The 25680-nt window shown below is 45.5% G+C and overlaps 1 protein-coding gene across 1 annotated transcript; it reads left to right on the top strand.

The window, feature by feature from the left end:
• The first annotated feature begins 10471 nt into the window (after window positions 1-10471).
• MEOX1 (mesenchyme homeobox 1) lies at window positions 10472-23081 on the top strand. The gene is made up of 3 exons (XM_028703419.2): window positions 10472-11231; window positions 19195-19388; window positions 21939-23081. The coding sequence occupies exons 1-3, from the start codon at window positions 10778-10780 to the stop codon at window positions 22059-22061; spliced, it is 771 nt and encodes a 256-aa protein (XP_028559252.2). The 5' UTR covers window positions 10472-10777; the 3' UTR covers window positions 22062-23081.
• Window positions 23082-25680: the final 2599 nt, after the last annotated feature.

Here is a 25680-nt window from a genome sequence, read left to right as displayed (position 1 = left end):
TATCTATCCCATACTTCCAGCAACGCTCTCCGAAAAATATGGTTTTCAAATGACTTATAGCCCTTTTTCTTCTCTTTCCATAGATGGGCATGCCATCCTGCTCTATTGTCGAATCCTTCTAAATCTAACAATTTTGTGTTTTTGAGGTTGATCCATTCTTTCAGCCAACAGAGGCATGATGCCTCATAATACATCTTGAGGTCTGGCAGGGCAAACCCCCCCCTCTCCTTTGCATCTATCAATAATTTATGTTTAATTCTTGGTTTTTTCCCCTGCCAGATATACCGTGCGATCAACCTCTGCCATTCTTTGAAGGTCGACGTTCCTTTTAATATCGGTAGCGTTTGGAATAGGAATAACATTTTGGGTAGTATTGACATCTTAATTAGTGCAATTCTACCCCAAAAAGAAAGTTTTAGTTTGTTCCATATTATCAAATCTTTCTTAATTTTATTCCATGTCGGTATATAATTGTTCTGATATAGGTCGATATTTTTTGTGGTCAGCCAAATTCCTAAATACTTCACTTTTTTGACAATTTCAATTCCTGTTTGTTGTTGTAGTTCCTCCATCGCTGATTTCTCCATATTTTTGACCATGATTTTTGTTTTTTTCCTATTTATTATGAATCCCGCCACTTCTCCAAATTTCTCCATTTCCTCTAGTATTTCTGTTGCTGAATCCAACGGGTCTTCTGCCGTCAGCACTAAATCGTCCGCAAAGGCTCTAACTTTATGTTGGTCTTTTCCTACCGTCACCCCTTTTATTCTTTCCTTTTTCCTTATTGAATCCAATAGCACCTCCAAAACCATGATGAATATCAATGGGGACAATGGGCAACCTTGTCTGGTACCTTTAGAAATTTTTATCTCTTCTGATATTACACTATTTACTATCAATTTGGCTCTTTGTTCCGTGTATATCGCCTTTATTCCATTCAGGAAATCGTTACCCATATCTCTCTGTTCTATATTTTTGACTAAGAAGTCCCAATTTACATTATCAAATGCTTTTTCCGCATCCACGAACATTAACATTGCCTGTTTCTCATTCCTGGCAGACAGATATTCCACAATGTTTACAATGTTTCTTACATTGTCTCTCATCTGTCTGCCAGGAAGGAAGCCTGCCTGGTCCTCATTTATAATTTCTTGTAGAACCTTCTTCAGCCTTCCCGCCAATATCCCTGCGAAGATTTTATAATCCGTGTTCAATAGGGAGATTGGCCTGAAGTTTTTAACTTGCGTCAGGTCTGCATCAGCTTTTGGAATGAATGTTATGAATGCTTCTCTCCACGTCTCTGGGATTTCTTTCTCCTTCAAGATCATATTCATCACTTCCTTCATTGGTTGTATCAAAGTTGTCTCCAGTTCTTTATAATACCTTGTTGTAAATCCGTCTGGTCCCGGGGCTTTCCCATTTTTCGATTTTTTTATTACTTCTTTTATCTCATCTAATCCTATTGGGGTGTTCAGCCTTTCTCGTGCCTCTGACGAAATCTTCTGTATCTCTTTCTCCCTTAAATACCTTTCTATTTTCCTTATGTTATTTTTTTCTTTCTTTCTATACAATTGTTTGTAGAAATCCAGAAATCCTTTCCTGATCCCTTTTGGATTGGTTATCTCCTCTCCACCCACTTCTATTTTGTTTATTGTAGTTCGTTCTTTCCTTTCCTTAGTCTGCCATGCCAGCCACTTTCCTGCTTTATTCGCAAATTCAAATTTCCTTTGCCTTAGTCTCTTGATGTTCCACTCAATTTCTTTATTTATCATCATTTCAAACTCCTTTTGCAGCACCTTAATAGTTTGTTTGATTCTGGCATTGTTCGGCTTCTTTATCAGTTTCTGTTCATTTTCCATAATTTGTCTTAGTATTTCCTTCTTTTCTCTTTCTCTGTTTTTTCTTTTAATCGAATTCTGTTGGATGAAATACCCCCTCATCACCGCCTTGCCTGCGTCCCAGACCACACTCCTCTTCGTTCCTTTATCCCAATTATCTTCAAAAAATTCTTTCAATTTCTTTCTAGCCTCATGTATTACTTTTTGGTCGTCTAGTAAATAGTCGTTCATTTTCCACCTGAACGATCTTTCTTCCAAGCCTTTGATTTCTAATTCCAGAGGGCTGTGGTCTGAGATGACTCTTGGTTGGATTTCTACCTGAGATATTCTTGGCGTCAACTCATTTGAAATCCAAATTTGGTCAATTCTGGACAGTGATTCATTTGGGTCGGAGTAAAAAGTAAATTCTTTTCTCAGTGGGTGTCTTAGCCTCCAAATGTCTGTTAGACTACAGCTCTTTACCATTTCGAAAAAAGAATTGGGTAACTTCCCTTCTTTTGAGTTGCTGTTTCTTAGTCTATCCATTTCCAGGGAGACCACCCCGTTCATATCTCCCATCAGCACTATCTTTTGGTCTGCAAATTCTAATAGCTTGTCTTCCAATTTTTTGTAGAATTCAGATTTATTTTCGTTTGGTGCATAAATACCGACCAGCATTATTTTTTGACCTTGCCAATTAATCTGTATTGCCATCATTCTACCATCCTCATCTTTAAATATTTGTTGGGCTTCAATTTTACTTTTGACGTACATTACCACTCCTCTCTTTTTCTTTTTGTCTGAGGATATAAATTCGTTACCCAGTCTTTTATTGATCAAAATCTTTCTATGACTCCTTGCGACATGGGTCTCTTGCAGACAAATTATATCTAGGTTTTTCTTCTTTAAAAGTTGTTCCACCTTGTTGCGTTTTTTCCTTTCGTTCAAGCCATTCACGTTCCAATTCCAGATTTTTAAAGCCATATTGTCTTAGTTAGATGTGCTTAGATTCCTTCCTCCTCTTCTTCTTCTTCTTCCTCTCTCGCCTCCTCTTCCTCCTGTTCCTCGCCTCTCTGGCCGCTCTTCCTTTTTATCTCTTCTCCTCCTGATGCTCCCTTAACTTCCTCGTCTTCTTCTGCCATCAACTCTTTGTATTTTCTTTGAAATTTGCTTATCTCTTGCGGGCTGGTGAATCTGTGCCTTTTACTCTTATAAAAGAAGGAGATCCCCTCCGGGAACTCCCATTTGAATTCTATATTATTCTTTTTGAGAGTTTGGGCTATTGCTTTGTAGGGGTCTCTCCGTTTCAACAGTCTGATTGGAATGTCCTTGAAAATGATTGTGTAGCTGCCATCTATAATTAACCTTTTTTCTCTGTTTTTTTGGAGGACCAGATTTCTCATCTCCCTATCTTTGAAAGTTATAAGACAATCTCCTGGGTATTTCTTAGCTTTGGTCGTTTTGACCCTCATTCTGAAGGCATTCGATATCATATTTGCCATATCGCTTTCCTGAAGATCTAACCATTGCGCCAATTCTACTATGAGCTTTTGTCTAATGTTCTCATTCTGCGTTTCTGGTATACCTCTCATCCTCAAATTTGTTTCCCGTTGTCGGAGTTCACTCATAGAGATGGCATCCCACATCTCTTCTTGGGCTTTGCTAGTCCCCTGGAGTTCCGCCTTGATTTTTTCTTCATCCCTCTTTAATTCTCTTATTTCCAATTTTGTCTTTTTCATCCCTTCTTCTAAAACTTGGGTTCTCTTCGATACCTCCTTGATTTGCCCTTTGAGTTCTCTGACTGTCTCATCTATTTTCCTATCCATTTTTTCTATTCTTGCGTCTATTTGTTCAATTTTTGTTTCTAGATTCTTTTCACTTTGTCTGATCTCACTAAACATTTTTAATATTTCTGATCTAAAATCAGACTCTTGTTTGGACCCCTTTCTTTCTATTGGAGTCCCCCCCTCCCCCACCTTTTTTTGTATATGTGACATTTTAAGATTTTGCTTTAATTTACTTGCACTAAGTCAATTGGACCTAGTAGACCTTCTTTCCTTTTTCACTTCCCACAGAAACCACCTCCCCCCTCCCCCAGCTGGAAACCCAGTTCCAAAGGAGGATGAGGAAATCTAATTTTCGATTTCCACTGTGTCTTTTGTGTTGCAGTTTTTACAAATATTAATCCAGTTTTGGTCTTCTTACTTCTTGCCACCAATTAGGCTAATCCGTTAATTATAGGGTTGGAGCTCCACTTCCAAAGTTCAGTGCCCCTGCTCCCTTTGGTTCTTTCTAAATCTTCTTGCCCCCAAATGGGCTAATCCACCTTTCACTGTGTTTTGAACCTATTTCTTTATCTTCCTGCCCTCAATTGGGCTAATTCCTTCACCTCAGTCAAAGCCACTTTTCGGGAAGCATCAGAGCTCTTCTCTGTCCGCGCAACCCCCTTCCCTTGAGCAGCGTTTTATTCCCTCATTTCTGACTCCATTCCAGTAGATCGGGGGAGCAAGAAAAATAAATAAAAAGTAGTATATTATAGTCTTTCCCCCTCCCGCTAGAGCACTATGCTTCCCGCTAGTGAGGAGAGAGTGGGTACCGCGAACAGTAGCAAGTCTCACAAAAAAGGAGCAGATCTTGCTGGCAAAGGGGAGCAGGTATCACATAAAGGAAAATGAAAAAAAAAAGGGAAGGGCTAGAGCTCCACAGTGTTCTGGTGCGGGTTTTCCTCGCGGGAAAGAGAATGGGCAAAACCCACTGGTAATAAACCGCTGTCAGTCACTCCTCCTCTTATCTCCTCCTCCTTCTCCTTCTCACAGTACGTGCTGGCAGCAAGAAAAATAATGGCGTCCCTAATTTCACAGATCTTCTCCCACACAGTGCTTTTCGCCGAAAATCGCGTTGTCCCTTTTCTTTTCCCTCTAACCTACTACCGACTGGAGAAACAAGGACCAAGTCCGTCCGGAAGTTATATAGTTATATAGTTTCCTTTTGTTCTCCCCTTGTCTTCCTTCCTAAACTGTTACTTAGTACCCAGCACTTAGAAAGTTTTCGGGGAGAGAAAGTTCTGTCCGTTAGTGACACACACACTTTTCACCGCTTTGCTTAGTGCTCTGCGTCTAACGCGATTTCGGGTAAAAGTTGAGCTCTCTTATATCCTTCTTTCCCAATTCGAATTTCAGTTTAATCACGTCTATAAAGCCTCCTTCTTTTGTTCGAAATTGTCCTTTTTCTGAGAATTTAGCGCTGCTCCTCCAGGCTCGGGGCTTCGCTCCCCAGAGGCAGTTATGGCTTCCCTCTGCCCGCTTCCCCCCCCGCCGTACTCTTCGCTCCGAAACGGAGTTACCTGACGGCCGAGGATTCTGCGTTTCGGCACCGCGGGAACCTCTGTATCCGTATCGTCCTGCGGACACTTTTCAGGGGTTCGCTGCGCCCTGCGATACCCCTATTTCCCCCCGGAGAGTTCGGGATCCTCCGCAACGAAGGAATCCCCGCCTGGCTCTGAGTCGCGCTAAACCGGAAGTCCGGTTGGATAGTGTTCTCAAAGCTACCAGCATGAGTTTGACCAAGCTGCGGGAGGCAGTGGAAGACAGGAGTGCCTGGTGTGCTCTGGTCCATGGAGTCACGAAGAGTCGGACACACTAAACGACTAAACAACAACATTACCTTCAGTAGCTTAGCGCATCATGAAACCTAAATCCCACCCTGTGTTTATGCAACATCCGAGGAGCTGGGGTGGCATAGGGCTCAGTTAGCCCTTTTAAAAAACAAAAAACAAAATAATTGTTATTTGATTTTACAAGTACTGTGTAGAATTATAAGAATACAAAAAAAAAATCTGTATTTAGAGATTTCTCTGAATCTCAGGGTTTCCCACCTTCCCCTCCATGGTCCTATTGTCAACTTTTTCAACTGCATATTATTTAGTAATCCATATTTTATGTCTCTCCATTTTGCCCATAATATTTGCTACGTTACAAACGTTATTGCAATCCTCCTAATATTTCCATCTGCTTACAGTGGTCACCCAGATAAATTATAAATTTCCCCCCATTCTTTATTAAAGTTTTGGTCTTCTTGGTTCATGAGCTTTCCGGTCAATTTTGCCATTTCGGCGTAGTGCGTCAGCTTGGTTTTCCATTCCTCTCTGGTAGAGACCTTGTCTTCTTTCCATCTCTGGGCAAGTAGCATCCGTGCGGCTGTCATCACATACATAAAAAATATTTCCTGCTTTGGAATCTCAGTCATAGAATCATAGAATCATAGAATCATAGAATCATAGAATCATAGAGTTGGAAGAGACCACAAGGGCCATCGAGTCCAACCCCCTGCCAAGCAGGAAACACCATCAGAGCACTCCTGACATATGGTTGTCAAGCCTCTGCTTAAAGACCTCCAAAGAAGGAGACTCCACCACACTCCTTGGCAGCAAATTCCACTGTCGAACAGCTCTTACTGTCAGGAAGTTCTTCCTAATGTTTAGGTGGAATCTTCTTTCTCGTAGTTTGGATCCATTGCTCCGTGTCCGCTTCTCTGGAGCAGCAGAAAACAGCCTTTCTCCCTCCTCTATGTGACATCCTTTTATATATTTGAACATGGCTATCATATCACCCCTTAACCTCCTCTTCTCCAGGCTAAACATGCCCAGCTCCCTTAGCCGTTCCTCATAAGGCATCATTTCCAGGCCTTTGACCATTTTGGTTGCCCTCCTCTGGACACGTTCCAGTTTGTCAGTGTCCTTCTTGAACTGTGGTGCCCAGAACTGGACACAGTACTCCAGGTGAGGTCTGACCAGAGCAGAATACAGTGGCACTATTACTTCCCTTGATCTAGATGCTATACTCCTATTGATGCAGCCCAGAATTGCATTGGCTTTTTTAGCTGCCGCGTCACACTGTTGGCTCATGTCAAGTTTGTGGTCAACCAAGACTCCTAGATCCTTTTCACATGTACTGCTCTCAAGCCAGGTGTCACCCATCTTGTATTTGTCCCTACAATCAGTTAGCCTTTTTGTGTGTGTAACCTGTGCCATGAAGAAGCTTATTCTCCTAATTTCTGCACACCAAGGCCTTGGAGATCGTCTTGTCTAGATCCCTGCCCGATGCAAGGATCTTGACAAAGTCTTGGGAGGTGTGTTTTGCTGGTCAGTGGGCAAGCCTTTTTAGGGTTGGATTTTGCTGGTCAGGGAAGAGGTGACTCACGTCAAAGATCCTTCCCAGGAGCAGAGGTCAGACGATGAGCTCCTGGTTCCTTTCAGATTCATTAATCTCGTTTGGAAGGCTAGCAAGAGCAGATAATTCAGGGCACCTCAGTCGGCAGAGCATGAGACTCTTGATCTCAGGGTCGTGGGTTTGAGCCCCATTTTGGGCGAAAGATTCCTGCGTTTGTCCTAGATGACCATCGTGGTCCCTTCCAACTCTGCAATTCTATGAGATTCTATCATTCTTCCCTTGTTCTTGACTCCGCTTCTTGGATTGCCCCGGGGCTCTCCTCGCCCCAACCTCCTCTTCTAAGCCCGTGTTTACAAAAACAGACATGACCTCATAAATCAACTATCGATGTCTTGCCAGTGGGAGCCATTTGGCGTGAGAATCCCAACAGAGAAGGAAAACAGGTTGTGTGAGGTTTATTTATTTTTTATTTTCTTATTTTCAGGTTCAGCCACAGAGGGCTCAGCTTGGGACTACAGTGGTACCTCGGGTTACAGACGCTTCAGGTTACAGACGCTTCAGGTTACAGACTCCGCTAACCCAGAAATAATACTTCAGGTTAAGAATTTTGCTTCAGGATGATAACAGAAATCGTGCTCTGGCGGTGTGGCGGCAGCAGGAGGCCCCATTAGCTAATGTGGTACTTCAGGTTAAGAACATTTTCAAGTTAAGAACGGACCTCCAGAACGAATTAAGTTCTTAACCCGAGGTACCACTGAATTGCTTGGGTGGAGAATCGGACTGCAAAATTTGGAGAAGTGAATTTCAACGGATGGCTGTGTTTCAGTGTTTGCATACTTTTTTTAGGAAGTGTGAATTATGTAGGTTTGCCTTGAAATGTGAAATGAATCGAATTTCTCCCCAGTCCCTAGGTGGAAACATTTCCCCAGTACTGTTAGAGTCTGATGGGACATAGTTTTATGGCTCAGGCTCATGAAATATTGGCTAGCGGTCAACCTTAACCTGCAAGTGATTTGCACAATATTCAGTTTCCAGAAAGCGAGATGTTGCGTCTCAAATGTACCTAGAAGCTCATATGAAGTATTGTACTCTGCGCATGCTCAGGAGCTAAGGTGGCACAATGGCTCAGTGCGTAACCAGAAGGTTGGTGGTTTGAGCGCACCCAGGAACAGCTGTGGGCAGGATTCCTGAATTGCAGGGGGGTTGGTGTATAAGATGATGTTTTTTCATAAATCTTTTTAGTCAAAAATTAGGGGTTGTCTTACATACGGATGGTGAATCCACAGGGGTTCGGGTTCGGGTCTCAGGCGACCTCCAGAAAACTCAACAACTTTGAACTTTGGCCAACTTCCCTCAAAAAAGTTCAACAACTTTGGGCCGCCTCCCTACAAAAAGCTTAGCGTTGTTCCGTTTGATGTTTAAAATGTCGATTTCTTAAATTTGGGTTCAAAAAAATAGGGGCTGTCTTATACACGGGGGCATCTTATACACAGAAAAATACAGTATATCTAAATTTGCACCTATTTAAGGTAGCATATGAAAGTTACATGCAAATCTCAGTCCCATTTCGTCCTCTTGTTTAGCGATGCATAAGGGACTACCCTATCAGAAGCTCTTTTTTTTATATGATTACATTAGATTTTGTAAGGCCAAACTGTAGCACTACCGGCAAATGTTGGGGGACTGAGCCCTCGATCCTAGTATATCCCGCATTCATTTGAACAAAGCCGCAATATGATGTCTAGAATTTTACTTCCAGGCTTATGAATTCAACTCAGGGCTCTTAGCGAAAGAATATGAGTTCAAGGGTTTATGGATGCTTTAATGAATGCTTCTGGTTTGGGTAATGGTATGACAAAGGATTCACTAAAACAGTTATCCAGTACAGAAACATCCACTGAATTTAAAATGCCTTTGTAAAACAACCAGAAAGGAAAGTTAAGCATATATATAGATATAGGCCTGTGACTATCACAGACCCTCCAAGTGTCCCTGTTTTCCAGGGATTTACAGAAGCCGTCCCGGTTTCTGATTTGATTCCAGAATGACCCGCTTTTCCTTAGGACGTCCCTCTTTTCATCAGAGAAGTGTTGGAGGGTATAGAGTCATACAACCCCTTGAGCCAAGGAGATAAGTAACTAGACAACCTATAGTGGATATCTGGAGGCAGCCCTGTATACGGAAGCTTTTTAATGTTTAATGTTTTTATATGTATGTTGGAAGCTACCCAGAGTGGCTGGGGTAACCCGTCAGATGGGTGTGTTGGAAATGATATTATTATTATTATTGAATAGGACGTCCCTATTTTCATCGGTGGAATGTTGGAGGGTATGGGGGACACCCACACACCTGTAGGTATTCAGAGGCCTACAGCCTTTGACAGAAGAGTCAAATACATAAGAGGTAAAGGTAAAGGACCCCTGGACAGTTAAGTCCAGTCAAAGGCAACTATGGGGTTGTGGCTCTCATCTCACTTTCAGGCCAAGGGAGCCGGTGTTTGTCCACAGACAGCTTTCCGGGTCATGTGGCCAGCAGGACTAAACCACTTCTGGTGCAACAGAGCACCATGAGGGAAGCCAGAGCTCACAGAAACGCCATTTACCTTTCCGCCACAGTGGTACCTATTTATCTACTTGTACTGGCGTGCTTTTGAACTGCTAGGTTGGCAGGAGCTGGGAAAGAGCAACAGGAGCTCACTCCATTGCAAGGATTCGAACCACCAACCTTCTGATCAGCAAGCCCAAGAGGCTCAGTGGTTTAGACCACAGCGCCACCCGCATCCCTTTGGCAAGTATACAGGCTGCACACACACAATACCTTTAAAGGTAATTTGAAACACATTTCCCCCCCCCCAAAGAATTCTGGGTACTGTAGTTTCTTAAGGGTTCCTGGGCATTGTGGCTCTATGGGAGGTAAACTACGGTGCCCAGAATTCTTTGAAGGAAAGCAAGGGCTTCATACTCAGCCGGAACCATCACGGCTAGCAGTCCTTGTTAGCCTAACCCTCCATGTAGCAATTAAATTCACGAAGCAACTTGGGGTTTCTGTTCTGCAGCTTTGCTTAGAGTGACCACTCCTGAAGTCTTTGCGCTTCACTCTCCGCCTAAGCTTTCAAACTTTTAGGTCACGCCCCATTTTTTTAAATATCTCCCCCTCTTTACCTGACTTCTCTTTCTTATCTTGTCCCCCTTTGGACTGGCTCGTGGATCCTTTTCTGAAAATGGAAGACGAAGGGTTTTCTTTACCGGGGCAATAAAAATAACTCCAGTGTGTGAGAAGGAAACATTAAACCCTCCTTTTGTGTGCGTGTGTACATTTCTCTCCCGCCCCCTCTACAAAAAAAAAAGTGCAGACAATGTTTCTTTAAAAGTCTCCATCTGCAGTTCCCATTAGATGCGCCTCTAAGGTTTCGGGTGATTAATAGCTTGCATGCTTGGCTTGGGTTGGAGGGGTTGTGCATGCAGGTTAAGCCCTCCCCCTCGCTCCTCTCTCACATTTCCCTTCCTAAGCTTGTCACTCACACCCCAGCAAAGTATTTAAAAAGTGTTTTCTGGGCTTCAGCACTTCACAGCAAGGAAGCTTCGGGCTTCAAACGCAACAGATGTGAAGTTTCTCCTGTGGAAGCTATGGAGAATTCTGCAGGGTTCCCCCTCACCGGCAAAGCCACGGCAGCAAGCTGGAGAGCTGTCTAGCTGCAGAAGACCGGTTTCTTTTCCTGGGCAAAAAGTTAGACCATCAGGCTCCCTTTGTAACTGCGTTTGAAGAGCATCTTCAGAAACAAGGCACTCCTAGATGGATCCACCTGCTGCCAGTAGCTGTATGAGAAACTCTCACCCTACCAATGCGCTCTGGGGTTGCCTGCGAAACCAGCATGCCGAGAGTGGAGGGACCACCGGGCCACACCATTACCCACAAGCCCCCTTTTCGTTCCACCACAAACCGGACTTTGGCATCTACTCGGACTTCTCCAACTCCTGCCTGGCTGCAGCCCCCCAGAGCCTTCCCCGCGACGAGCGAGCTTTTGACGAGCATCACTCTTCCTTCCAGCACCCAGCGTGGCATTTTGCAGCCGCCGAGGGCAGGCGACGTCTGGCGGCCGAGCTGGCTTTGGTCTCTGGAGAGCCAGAGGGCAGCGGCCCAAATGTGGTGGATGCCGCCATTGGCACGAGCGAAGACTACGTCCTGGCAGGGAATGTGGTGAGCGAAACGGAAAAGAAGACTTCCAGAAGGAAAAAAGGGAGCGCAGGTAAGATGGTGTTTAAGAATCCTATATTGGTAGAGTTACGTTTCCTCTTAAGGAGCAGGTTCGTAGCTTGGGGGGTACTCCTGGGTCCTTTGCTGTTGCTCAAGGCTCAGGTGGCCTGGAGTGCCTTCGGCTGGTGGCCCAGCTACGCCCCTATCTGGACTTTGTTTGTTTGCTTAGTCATGTCCGACTCTTCGTGACCCCATGGACCAGAGCACGCCAGGCACTCCTGTCTTCCACTGCCTCCCGCAGCTTGGTCAAACTCATGCTGGTAGCTTCGAGAACACTGTCCAATCATCTCGTCCTCTGTCGTCCCCTTCTGCTTGTGCCCTCACTCTTTCCCAACATCAGGGTCTTTTCCAGGGAGTCTTCTCTTCTCATGAGGTGGCCAAAGTATTGGAGCCTCAGCTTCGGGATCTGCCTATCTGGACAGGGATAGCCTAACTACTGTTGTCTGTGCTCTGGTAACCTCGAGGTTAGATTACTGCAATGCGTTATATGCAGGGCTGCCTCTGAAGATGGTTCTGAAACTTCAGCTAGTGCAGAATTCAGCGGCCAGGTTGCTCACCGGAGCAAGACGGCTTGAGCATATTACACCGATCCTGGTCTGACTGCCCTGGCTACCAATTAATTTCCGGGCCCAATTCAAAGTGCTGGTTTTGACCTATAAAGCCTTAAACGGCTCAGGACTGCAATACCTCAAGGACCGCCTCTTTCCATATGAACCTACCCGGACCCTGAGATCATCTTTTGAGGCCCTCCTTTGTGTGCCTCCTCCTTGAGAGGTCCGGAGGGTGGCAACACAAGAACAGGGCCTTCTCTGCAGTGGCTCCCCGTCTGTGGAATGCTCTCCCCAGGGAAGTTCACCTGGCGCCTTCAATATACACCTTTATGCACCAGGCAAAAACAATCCTTTTCAATCAGGTCTTTGGTTGATCCAATTTACATCCTATGCCGTTTTAAAATGTGGCTCTTGGGGGGGTATTATTGGGTTATTGTTTTTATTTTGAGTTTATATATTGTGATCTGTTTTGTGAACCGCCCTGAGACCTCCGGGTATAGGGCAGTATATTAATAATAATAATAATAATAATAATAATAATAATAATAATAATAGTTGGAAGGCACCCCAAGGGTCTTCTAGTGACTAGTCCAACCCCCTGCAATGCAGGAAACTCAGGTCCATGACAGATGGCCACCCGAACTCTGCTTAAAAATTTCCAAGGAAGCAGCCCCCAAATATATAAATATCTATGTGTTAGTCCAGTTATGCATCACAGAAAAATGTGGACCACAAAAGGACAGATTTGCATAATTTACATGCATTTGCTAGTTTATATGTAGAAATGCAAGTTTAGAAATCCTAGAATCATAGAGTTGGAATAGACCACAAGGGCCATCGAGTCCAACCCCCTGCCAAGCAGGAAACACCACCAGAGCGCTCCTGACATCTGGTTGTCAAGCCTCTGCTTAAAGACCTCCAAAGAAGGAGACTCCACCACACTCCTTGGCAGCAAATCCCACTGTCGAACAGCTCTTACTGTCAGGAAGTTCTTCCTAATGTTTAGGTGGAATCTTCTTTCTTGCAGTTTGGATCCATTGCTCCGTGTCCGCTTCTCTGGAGCAGCAGAAAACAACCTTTCTCCCTCCTCTATGTGACATCCTTTTATATATTTGAACATGGCTATCATATCACCCCTTAACCTCCTCTTCTCCAGGCTAAACATGCCCAGCTCCCTTAGCCGTTCCTCATAAGGCATCGTTTCCAGGCCTTTGACCATTGATTACTGTGCTTTGAATAGAAATACATCTCACCCTGGCAGAGAAGACAGGGACCAGGTGCCCCATCTGCCTGCTCCATCTGCTGTCCACCTCAACCCACAAACAGAGGAATTTGCCTCATACTGTCAGACCACTGGTCCAACTCATAGCTGTCAACTTTCAGATTTGAAAATAAGGGATCAGCAGCCTCACCTGTCCCGGGGACAGTCTACGGGATATCTAACAATCCGGGATAGCAGCAGGAAGCAGTGGGAAACAGCGCTGGAATAAGGGAATTTCCTGCAAAAAAGGGGAAGGTTGACAGCTATGGTCCATCTAGCTCAGTACTGTATACAGTGTTTCAGACTTGGGGTCTCTCCCAGCCTTTCCTGAAGAGACCAGGGATCGAACCTGTGGCCTTCTGCTTGCAAGGTGTGTGTGATCTGCTACACCCTTTCCTCTGATTTCCCTTCCTGTAGTTCTTTATCTTTAAGGTGCCCTTGGACTGGACGGTCCTTCAAAGAGAGGGCTGTTCTCTGTGAAGTAGGACACATGGCCACTCTAGTATCTATTATTGATTTGTTTTCATCTGATCCAGGAACCTTTCTTTTAAAAATAAAATATATTTTTTTAAAATTCATTTTTGCCTTTAACGATTACCATCACAAATGAATCATAATCGTAAACACATAGGCTTCTCTGAATCCCCGGACTCCCTTCCACCCCTCGTTATTCTTTTCCAAAAGCATCTTATAATTGTCTCTATATTTTCTTAATACTCCATTCTCACCATAGTTCTCGCTACATTGCAAGTGTTTTCTAAAATCCTGCCAGTGTTTTTAATTGTTTACACAGTGTTCTTTTAAGCCCCGTATTTTTCGCTCTATAAGACACACCAGACCACAAGACACACATAGTTTTTGTAGGAGGAAAACAAGAAAACAAATATTCTGAATCTCAGAAGCCAGAACAGCAAGAGGGATCGCTGCGCAGTGAAAGCAGCAATCCCTCTTGCTGTTCTGGCTTCTGGGATAGCTGCGCAGCCTGCATTCGCTCCATAAGACACACACACATGTCCCCTTACTTTTTAGGAGGGAAAAAGTGAGTCTTATAGAGCAAAAAATACGGTAACTTATAAATTTCCCCTCATTCTTTATTGAACTTGTTATCTTCTTGATTTTTGATCTTCCTGGTCATTTTCGCCACTTCAGCATAGTCCATCATCTTTGTCAGCCATTCTTCTCTTGTAGATACTTTATCTTCCTTCCATCTTTGGGCAGAAACCTTCCAAACAGTTCGGAATGTAGACAACAAACTCTCTGGCATATTAATCATGGTGATGATGAAAGGAAACAAGACACCACAGAACAGAGATTAAGCAAAATAAGTGGTGGGAAATGCACTGAAATGAATTCCAAGGTAGAAAACCCTCAGTCCTTCAGATTTTGCTGGACTCCATCTCCCATCATTGCTGACTGCAGCTGATGGGAACTGGAGTCCAAGAATGTCTTGAGGGCTCCAGGTTCTCCCAGCCCTGACCCATCATGGAACAACAAGGTTTCAACAGGCCCATCTAAAAGCCAGTCATAAGAGGAGGTGGACTAACGAGCTTCTTGGGGGAAAGGGAATTCCACAATGTGGGTCCCCTACATAGCTGTCAAAGTTTCCCTTTTTTAAAGGGAAATTCCCTTATTCCGAATAGGATTCCTCGCAAGAAAAGGGAAACGTTGACAGCTATGGTCCCCTACAGAAAAGGGCCCTTTCTGGCAGCCCAGCCAGCCAATTGGATGGCAATGGGAAGCAGAGCAAGGCCTGCAGGGTCCAATGGACCACAGAGGGTGGGCGGGTTCCTGTGAGAGAAGGTGGCCCTGCCCAGCTTTGGACTGGTGTCAATATTGGGTCAAAGCAACCGGGCACCTCTTCGCGACAAACTGAAACAATTCTGAAATGGATTTCAAACATGATGGCTTCTCTCCCACCAAGAGTCTTGGAAAGTGCAACTCTGAGATTATGCTCAGGTGTCCTTTCTAGAAGGTTCTAGAAAGGCGAATCTTCCTCTGTGAAATAGCCGCCATTGCAGATGTTGTTTCACATCGTGGAGATGATCGCAACTCCAGATTTTGCAGACAAAGTCTAGTTAAAAGACAACAATAATAAAGCGCAGAGTTCGGCTTATGAGCCAAAGGAGCAAGAAAGGAAGGCAGGCGCTTGGATTATCTAAAATAAAAACATCCCTGATTCCCTCTGGAGATGAGAGTGTGACCATCTCCAGCCTGCAGTCATTACAAATAAGCTTCCCAGGTTGCAACTCAAAGATGGCGTGTGGCGTCCTTTAAATGTCACATGTTTTCAAGAGACCATGCAACCTTGGCTGCCCCTCCCCTCTTTTCGCATTGGTCTCCTTCCTTGCCTACTTCCTGTACCTCCTTTGGGACGGAATCAGATTCCTGCTTGCTATAGCAGGCCCAGGAAGAGCGTGGGCAAGGGGACTAATGGCTGAGGAACCAGCTGCTGGACTACAAGTCCCGTCTTCGCTGACCATTGGCCATGCTAGCTGGGGCTGATGGGAAATGGAGTCCATCAACATCTGGAGGGCGGCAAAGCTTCCCCATCCCTGGGATAATGCATCAGGAGGACCAACAGCTGCACCATCCTACAAAGCCTCGTGAATCATCCCCACCGGAATATGAGACATCCCTAGACCACAACTTGGCAACTCTAGTTACAGTACTCAACGCACGCAGATAGATGCTGAGGTTCGAGCATGCCTTGAAAACATGCTCTCTGGCCTGGAAGTTCTGCCTGGCAGGACAGGCAAAATGCTCAAGCAGTGCATTAGACGCCCTATCAGAATTGCGTAGGTCTGTTGAATGAAGGCATCTGTCATAGCTACACAGACAACCCCACCTTGCCCCATAGCCTTTGAAACAATGCACAAGGAAGCACACATCTAGCTTGGAGGCAAGGAACCTGGTTCTTTCAGGGCAGACAAGACATTATCTCTTCTGCTGGCATCCAGTGAAGGCCCTGCAGAGCTGCTGCCAGTCAGAATAGGTGCTATAGGGAAAGGCTGGCATGAACCTTGGGGAGCCCTGGCATGACCCGCTGGCATTGCTGCCCTCACGCCATCATAAAAACATGGGGCCAACTCTTCCCTCCCCTAATAAGCAAAAGCTCTTTTCAGTGAATTTTCATTACTCTGGGAGAATAACACCAGGTAACTGAAAATAATAACAACCACCACATCATAGTAGTAATAAAATAACAGCTTAAGACAGTGGTTCTCAAAGGGTGTGGCATACCACACCGATGGCAGGAGAGGATGGCAAGTGTGGCAGGAAAATTCATCAATATTATATTTTGGGAATGATTCATGTTCTTACGTGGCTGTGTTTATACAGTGGTACCTCGGGTTACAGACGCTTCAGGTTACAGACTCAGAAATTACTAACCCAGAAATAGTACCTCGGGTTAAGAATTTTACCTCAGGATGAGAACAGAAATCGTGCGGTGGCAGCGGGAGGCTCCATTAGCTAAAGTGGTACCTCAGGTTAAGAACAGTTTCAGGTTAAGAACGGACCTCCAGAATGAATTAAGTTCTTAACCCCAGGTACCACTGTACTTTCTGGGTGTCCCACGATCATATTATAAAGTCGTTGTGTTCCAGCACGTGCTAAGAGTTGCTTCTTTTTGTTTCCCAAAAAGAAAACTGGCGTGCTGTGAGCAAATGTTTATTCTGAAAGTGTGGGCCAGAGAAAAAAAGTTTGAGAACCACTGGTTTAAGACAACAAATCTGAGTAGGCCTACGAGCAGGTAAATATATTGTTCTCTAGCAGCAAAAATAGCAGCTGGTTTTTGTGTGTGAGTGTGTGTGCAGGAAAGTGGGGTGGGGTGGTCACTGTGGAATGGCTGGGGCCTCCCTCACACCTGGCACTGTCCGTGAATTAGGTCTGGTATAAGGCAGCGTTCTTTGTTCCTTCCTAAATTCAATGCTTCCTCCTGGACGGAAAACACATGCAGTCATTTTCAGGGGATTTGGAGGCTAGATAGCATGAGCGGTCGTATCGTTTAATCCAGACCTGTACCGCGGGCCAGGAAAATACAGCCAGCAGCTCCCTGTGAGGCCCAAAAATGTTGCGGCTGAGAGGACGGTTTAGGCAGAAATCCCAGCCCACATCCAGGACCTGCATTATGCTAGAGGAGTGTTCTGCAGACAAGAGATTTGCTTGACACTGAGCTTGTTTTGGGGTCTCCCCTAGGCTTGGCTCTAGATGAGCGGTTCTCAACCTGTGGGTCCCCAGATGTTGTTGGACTACAACTCCCATCATCCCTGAGCTTTGGCCTTGCTAGCTAGGGGTGATGGGAGTTGTAGTCCAACAACATCTGGGGACCCAGAGGTTGAGAACGGCTGCTCTAGATGGACCACTGGCTTGATCTAGCAGGCTTTTCTCGTGGTTGAGTTGGAGTTTGAGACTGATCCTGTTCTGGACACTGAGGTTTGGTTGTGTGGGATGGGTTGAAAACGTAGGAGAGGATATATGAATTGCAGTTTATCCCTCCAAGCACCCACGTGTGTTGGGTTGAACAGACTTTCAAAATCCTGTCTCTGGCAGCAAAACCAGAAGCCTAGGAATTAGCCTGCAAAGCCTCCTTTGAGCGAATCTAGCTACAAAGCAAGCTGGCTTCCCCCTCCTTACAAAGATTGAGAATGAATTAGGCAACAATCTGGGGAACAAGTTCAAAAATAAGATTTGCTAGCTTTATAATGATGCATTGGTCCACAGCAAAGGCAGTAGTAAAAACTATGCAGGCAAAATACTTACATTTGCAGCATAACCAGTCGTAGTATTTGCCTATCAGCAATACAGCTCTGTGGATTTAACCCCTTCTTATGCTAACTAGCAAGAATACGCATCCTTGCTAGTTAGCATAAGGTTTGGCTGCTAATCTTCCACAGGTTTTGGAATATGGGTGATCCTGATGATGAAGAAAATGTATCGAGCCATAAAAGAGGACCCTCCCCTCATCACCAAACATACCAGAGTGAATTCCCCATACGAGAGCCGCATACTTGGGGACTGAGAAGGTGGACTACTAAATCCACCTTCGTCCTGTTCTTTAACCATCTTGATTTGTGAATGCTGGCTAAGACAGGAATGAGGAACCTGTGTCTGGACTATAAGTGCCATCATCCCTGGCCACTGGCCATGCTGCCTGGAGCTGATGGGATGTTAAGCCTGTTAAATTCAATAGGACTACTCTGGGTAAAATTTAGCTGCATGCTACTCCCTGTTTTCCACCTAGAGACCCTACCAATGAACTGGGATTGCTTGATCTTTGCATGTCTTTCGTTATTTAATAATGTATTTATTGGATCTGTATCCTGCCCTTCATCCAAAAATCACAGCATAAAAAATACAAAACGAGAACACAAAATGCATAATAAAAACAAGAACAGAAACCAACAAATATCCCCCACACAAATACATGTAAAATGACATAGAAGGTTAATTGGCCAAAGGCCTGTTTATAGGGTAACGTTTTCAACCGGGGGCCTAAAGATATGTAATGAATTCGCCAGGCGAGCCTCTCTAGGGACAGCATCCCACAAATGGGGAGCCACTGCAGAAAAGGTCCATTCTTGTGTTGCCGCCCTTCAGATCTCTCGTGGAGGAGGCATGCGAAGGAGGGCCTCAGGTGATGGTCGTAGGGTTTGGGTTGGTTCATATGGAGAGAGGCGGTGCTTCAGGTATTGCGGTTCTTGAACCGTGCCAACTCTCTTTCCCCTAAAAGGTAAAGGTAGTCCTGATCATTAGGTCCAGTTGCAGATGACTCTCAGGTTGCGCGCTCATCTCGCTCTATAGGCCGAGGGAGCCAGCGTTTGTCCGCAGACAGCTTCCGGGTCATGTGGCCAGCATGACTAAGCCGCTTCTGGCGAACCAGAGCAGCGCACGGAAATGCTGTTTACCTTCCCGCTGGAGCAGTACATATTTATCTACTTGCACTTTTTCAAACTGCTAGGTGGGCAGGAGCTGGGGCCGAACAACGGATGCTAAGCCCGTTACGGGGATTCGAACTGCCAACCTTCTGATCAGCAAGCCCTAGGCTCTGTGGTTTAGACCACAGCGGCAGCCGCGTCCCTCTCTTTCCTCACTGGACTCACTTTGCTTCCATGAGGAATGTTTCTGTCCTTTTGCTCTTCCAGAAAGCCAGGACACAGGTGGCGGGGGCAGCAGCAGCACAAAAGCAGAAGTCAGCAGCTCCAAAGCAAGGAAGGAACGCACCGCCTTCACCAAGGACCAGTTGCGGGAGCTGGAGGCGGAATTTGCACACCACAACTACCTGACAAGGCTCCGGAGATACGAGATTGCGGTGAACCTCGACTTGACGGAAAGACAGGTGAAGCTCCTCTGCTCCAGTGGTCCCTTGAGGATGGGCTGCCTCCTCTCCAGCTTTGGGCAACGATGCCTGGAGACAATGGTGGAGAGGAGAGGGAAAATATTGGGTGTATGTTCATTTGCTACCTCGGGTTAAGAACTTAATTCGTTCCGGAGGTCCGTTCTAGACATAGGGTGCCTACATTCTGCATGTGCAAATGGCTTTAGATACCTATTAGGGTCCATAAATTATCATATAGCATATACAGTGATACCTCCGGTTAAGAACTAAATTCGTTCCGGAGGTCCGTTCTTAACCTGAAACTGTTCTTAACCTGAGGTACCACTTTAGCTAACGGGGCCTGCCGCTGCCGCCACACAATTTCTGTTCTCATATTGAAGCAAAGTTCTTAACCCGAGGTACTTTTTTTGGGTTAGCGGAGTCTGTAACCTGAAGCGTCTGTAACCTGAAGCATCTGTAACCCGAGGTACCACTGTACACTGATTCATTTACCAAAAACAAAAAACAAACCCCACAATCACAAGGCGAATTCACCCAACACAACACCTCCTCCTCCTCCTTCCCCTTCTTCTTCTTCTTCTTCTTCTTCTTCTTCTTCTTCTTCTTCTTCTTCTTCTTCTTCTTCTTCTTCTCCTCCTCCTCCTCCTCCTCGTCCTCCTCCTCCTCCTCCTCCTCCTCCTCCTTTATACCCCACTCATCTGGCTGGGTTTACCCAGCCACCCTGGGCAGCTCCCAACAGAATATATAAAAAAGCGACAAAACATCAAACATTAAAAACTTCCCTAAACAGGGCTGCCTTCAGATGTCTTCTAAAAGTCAGATAGTTGTTTATGTCCTTGACATCTGATGGGAGGGCGTTCCACAGGGCGGGTGCCACTACCGAGAAGGCCCTCTGCCTGGTTCCTTGTAACCTCACTTCTCGCAGGGAGGGAATGGCCAGAAGGTCCTCCTTGGAGCTGGACCTCAGTGTTGGGGCTGAACGATGGGGGTGGAGACACTCCGTCAGGTATACTGGGCCGAGGCCGTTTAGGGCTTTAAAGGTCAGCACCAACACTTTGAATTGTGCTTGGAAACGTACTGGGAGCCAATGTAGGTCGTTCAGGGCCCGTGTTATATGGTCTTGACGGCCACTCCTATATAGAATCACAGAGCTGAAAATGGGAATAGGCGGATCTGTGAATTTCAGGTCTGCTCTTTTTCTCATTTCACCAGCCTTAAACTCAGTTCTCCACATTTGCATCTTACTCGGGGGTTCAGTTCCAGTGTTCCACATATTCACAAAAATGGCATGTACCCAAAGCCTTTGAGCTGCCCCCAAGGCTAGTGGCTGAGGGGAAGAGAGGGAATCCTCAGTGCTTCCAAGCTCTCTGCCTTGTTTGCATTTACAGTGATACCTCCAGTTGCAGACGGGATCTGTTCCAGAGGTCCAGTCGGATCCCGAGGTTTCTGCAATCTGAGGACCACTTCTGTGCATGTGCAGACTGCTTCTGCACATGCACGCATGGCGAAACCCAGTAAAATACTTCCGGGTTTGCCGCGCCGCATCCCGAAGTTTACAGAACCAGAGGGTTACGTAAACAGAGGCACGACTGTAATTGGCACAATTACAACCAGTCTGTCTTCAACCGTGTATGGTTGAAATGGCGCAGGTTAAACAAGTGTACAGTGGTACCTCAGGTTATGTACTTAATTCGTTCTGGAGGTCCGTTCTTAACCTGAAGCACCACTTTAGCTAATGGGGCCTCCCACTGCCGCTGCACGATTTCTGTTCTCATCCTGAAGCAAAGTTCTTAACCCGAGGTAATATTTCTGGGTTAGCGGAGTCTGTAACCTGAAGTGCATGGAACCTGAAGCATATGTAACCCGAGGTACCACTGTAAATTCAACAGCATTTCAGTGCAGATTTCTCTCAATACGAACATTCTTGCAAGCAATTTCCCTTAATGTGATGCATGATTTATATTCACTAATACAGTGGTACCTTGGTAGTTGAACGGCTTGGCTCCCAAGCAAATCAGCTCCCAAACACTGCAGACCCAGAATTGCAAACTTTTTCCAGAAGCCGGACGTCTGATGCAGCTTCCAATTGAGTGCAGGAAGTTCCTGCAGCCAATCGGAAACCGTGCCTTGGTTTTGTGTTTTTTAATAATTTTTTTATTAAAGTTTCCAAAGTTTTTTATAACAACAAAACAGAACAATACAATAAAACAAACAAACAAAAGAATAAAAAACAAGTATAATTTCAACCCTTATTTTCTTATAAGTTACTTCCCCGACTTCCTCATACCTCCCCTTTCTGTATTCCAATTTCTACCGTGCCTTGGTTTTTGAACCTTTTCAGGAGTCGAACGGACTCCCAGAACGGATTAAATTCAAGAAGCAAGGTACCACTGTACATGCATTTATGCACACCCGACCCTAGCAGGTGCAAATTTTTTTGCACATGTGGCTAGAGAACCGCTTTGCAAAATTCGGAAAAGTGTGAAATTGCAAGGGCTCTGTTTTGCATGCGTGCAAGCTCACCTTAAGCCTCTCCCTCTTCTCGCACAGGTCAAAGTGTGGTTTCAGAACCGCAGGATGAAATGGAAACGTGTGAAAGGTGGGCAACCGGTGTCACCCCAGGACCACAGCCTAGAAGACATGGACTCAGCTGCTTCTCCAAGCTCAGAGTAGCCCTGTACACAGTGTCTCAGAAGGCCTGGACCAATCTCTTGGCATCATCACAGCCCAGATCATCTGCTCTCTCCCTAAGACTTTGCAAGAGTTGGCTGAAGAAGGAGCAGTTTCGGAAGAGACCTGGCCTTGCTTTATCCAAGTAGATCTGGGCTCTCTCCTTCCCTCTTATCTCTGACGGAATTGCTTTTCACAAGCCACCAACAAGGGAAATCAAGGCATGGATGGCATCCCAATCATTCTAATACTGCAGACATGACACTGTTAGAACCATGAAACGAGCATGTACGTTGTGTTTGCTCCCAACTTAGCATCCCTCTCCAGGATCACATTCTGGAAAACAGCAACAAGCCGACGTTTCGAGTTTGCAGCAGAAGCAGGCTAGACCACCCAGGAGGTCACCGAAAAAATCTTACAGCCGGTCTCTCAAGCTCCCCAGAAGAAAAAGTGTGCATATAGAATTGCCTTAGGCAGTTTCAAATCCCACTGCGAAGTGTTATAGATCGCCCCAGTACTATATTATCTTCCGCCATTAAAAGAAATAAAATGATCAGTCCTTGCCAAGGGCTGGACAAGAATCTGCACTCCCAGAATGTGTCAAGAATTGCCACTTTCTTGCCTATGATTAATGGGCTGCTTTGTTGCTTGGAAGTGTGTGCTGTGAATTTTGATCCCTGCTGCTCACCGCACCTCCCTGCAAAAACCAGTTGAAGAGCTCAGATCTCTCTCAGTAATTACGGGGCAGCTTCAGTGGTACCTTGGTTCTCAAACTTAATCTGTTCCGGAAGTCCGTTCCAAAACCAAAGCGTTCCAAAACCAAGGCGCGCTTCCCCATAGAAAGTAATGCAAACGGTTTAATCCGTTCCAGACTTTTAAAAACAACCCCTAAAATAGCAATTTAACATGAATTTTACTATCTAATGAGACCATTGATCCATAAAATGAAAGCAATAATCAATGTGCTTATTAAATAAGATGGTATTGTAGATGATAAACAATAAAATTATTATTATTTTCTTACCTGCACTGATGATAGTCATTGTTTGGAGGGGGGGGGCTTTTATCCATTTCCGCAGCCATACATTCAATCAATCAATCAATCAATCAATCAATCAATCAATCAATCAGTAGCTGAACTGGGTGCCACACAGTCACAAAAACAAATTAACCGAAAAAGCCTCAAAAACAAGAAACACAAAATAAATAGCAAAAACAAAAGCGCCAAACTTAATCCGTCCCGGAAGTCCGTTTGATTTCCGAAATGTTTGAAAACCAAGGCGAAGCTTCTGATTGGTGCAGGCGCCCCGGAAACAACAGCCAACAGCCACATTGGACATTCGGCTTCTGAAAAATGTTCGTTAAACCGGAACACTTACTTCCAGGTTTTTGGTGTTTGGGAACCAAGGCGTTTGAGAACCAAGATACCACTGTACTTGATTGTGCAACAGTTCTGCAGATTTGGGGGACTTTGCATTCTGATTCCTTTCCCTGCTTCTAACATAAAACTGACGTCCATATACAGGAACTGAGATGACACTGTACTGATAAATTATAAAAAGGAGGATTGGGTTTGTTCATAGGTGTCTGTAGCCTGCTTCTGTTTGTGACATGAGCTGGCCAGTGCGGGGGTCCCTCTAGGCTGGTGTTTTACCGCGGTTGTATTCTGCAATACATTTCTGACACAAGGATAGTGTGCTACATAATCATAGAATTGCCAAGCTGGAAGGGGTCCCAAAGGTAATCTAGGCCAACCCCCTGCACTGCAGGAAATTGCAGCTAATGAGTGGTGGGTTTATTCTGCTCTAGTTTGTTCCGGCGATGCTTCCCCAATGCTATGGTGCTATCCCTGTCCGGAAGGGGCTATAGGGCAACAAAAGCGGAAGAAAAAGTAAACTAGAAAGTTTGCGGTGTTAAAAGTTGTGGGATTTCCGCAGTGTGACTGCCCAGTGCTGGATTTATGTATAAGCTAAGCAAGCTTAGGGCCCCACTCTCTTGGGGGCCCCCCAAAAAATTAAAGGAAAAACAACTGGATGTACATTTCCAAAATATAAGATAAAAAACAAATCAAATAAAACCGACATACAGCAACAGTGTTTTGCGTTGTGTAGGCTCCTGAGATGTAAGTAATGGACCCCGCCTGTTAGCCTGCTCCCTAAAATATCACTGGTTTGCTCATTTCTCACAGCGACAATTTGTTGTTGACAAAGGACAGCTGCACATATAAAGGGCCCCATTACCTTCAGTAACTTAGGGCCTCATCAAACCTAAATCCGGCCCTGTGACTGCCCCAAAACTTCTGCAGGCTCAAACAGTATTGAAAGCAGGATTGCGTGTAATAATAGCATCGTGCACACAGATCATGTAAAGTAAAGGTAAAGGGACCCCTGACCATTAGGTCCACTTGCGGCCAACTCTGGGGTTGCAGCGCTCATCTCACTTTATTGGCCGAGGGAGCCGGCGTATAGCTTCCAAGTCATGTGACCAGCATGACTAAGCTGCTTCTGGCGAACCAGAGCAGCGCACGGAAATGCCGTTTTCCTTCCCGTCGGAGCAGTACCTATTTATCTACTTGCACTTTGACGTGCTTTCAAACTGCTAGGTTGGCAGGAGCAGGGACCGAGCAACGGGAGCTCACCCCGTCATGGGGATTCGAACCGCCTACCTTCTGATTAGCAAGTCCTAGGCTCTGTGGTTTAACCCACAGCGCCGCCCACGCCCCAAGTCCCTCACACAGATCATGAGTGCACCGTAAAAAGGATGTCGGGAGGGGCCCTGGCTATTTCTGTTTTAGTGCAGAGAACTTGTCACATCTTTGAATTTGTCGTGCCATTTGCTGATTCGGATGCTGCTTTAGTCCTGCCACATAACAGATCGCTTTGTCGCACCTCCACCAGTCTGATTGTCAGACGGCTTAAAAATAAAATAAAATAAAACCTAGCTTGCTGGCCACAGGGGACCACCGGAGAGAGCGAACCTGACCATCTGCAGCTCGCTCTTGTTGCTTGCATGGCATCGGAAAACCAGAACCGTCCCTGGTCAACGTCAGCCAGGGGTAGGTACGTGTTGCGCACGGAAGGAGCAGCAGGAAAGTGCTTAGTCGGCAAATAGCGTGGGATGACTCATGCAAGCAGAGATGGGATTGGGAAGTCAATAAGCCCCAAGGGTCACTGCTAGCTTGACCCAGGAGGAAATTACTTCCTGACCACAGAAGCATGTCAGCCCTGGAGCATGAGCAAAGCAAATTTGGGGGGGGGGGAGGAAATGTAATGGGGTGAGTGCTTTGCGTACTACCAAAACCTGTCTCTTGTTGTAGCAGCCGCAGGATGCTCCGGGGATAGTCAAGGTGGTGCCCTCCATATACTCTGGGCGGCTTCCAACAGAATATTAAAATACAACAATCTATTAAACATTAAAAGCTTCCCTAAACAGGTCTGCTTTCAGATGTCTTCTAAAAGTCATATAGTTGTCTTTCTCTTTGAATCTGGGGGGGGGGGGTGTTCCACAGCGCGGGTGTCACTACCGAGAAGGCCCTCTGCCTGGTTACCTGTAATTTGGCTTCTCGCAGTGAGAGAACCACCAGAAGGCCCTCGGCGCTGGACCTCACTGTCCGGGCAGAACA

This window comes from Podarcis muralis, chromosome 13 (genome assembly GCF_964188315.1).
Source record: "Podarcis muralis chromosome 13, rPodMur119.hap1.1, whole genome shotgun sequence".
In the NCBI taxonomy this organism is placed as follows: Eukaryota; Metazoa; Chordata; class Lepidosauria; order Squamata; family Lacertidae; genus Podarcis; species Podarcis muralis.
Note: the sequence above shows the minus strand (reverse complement) of the source record. Positions and strands in the feature narration are given on the sequence as shown.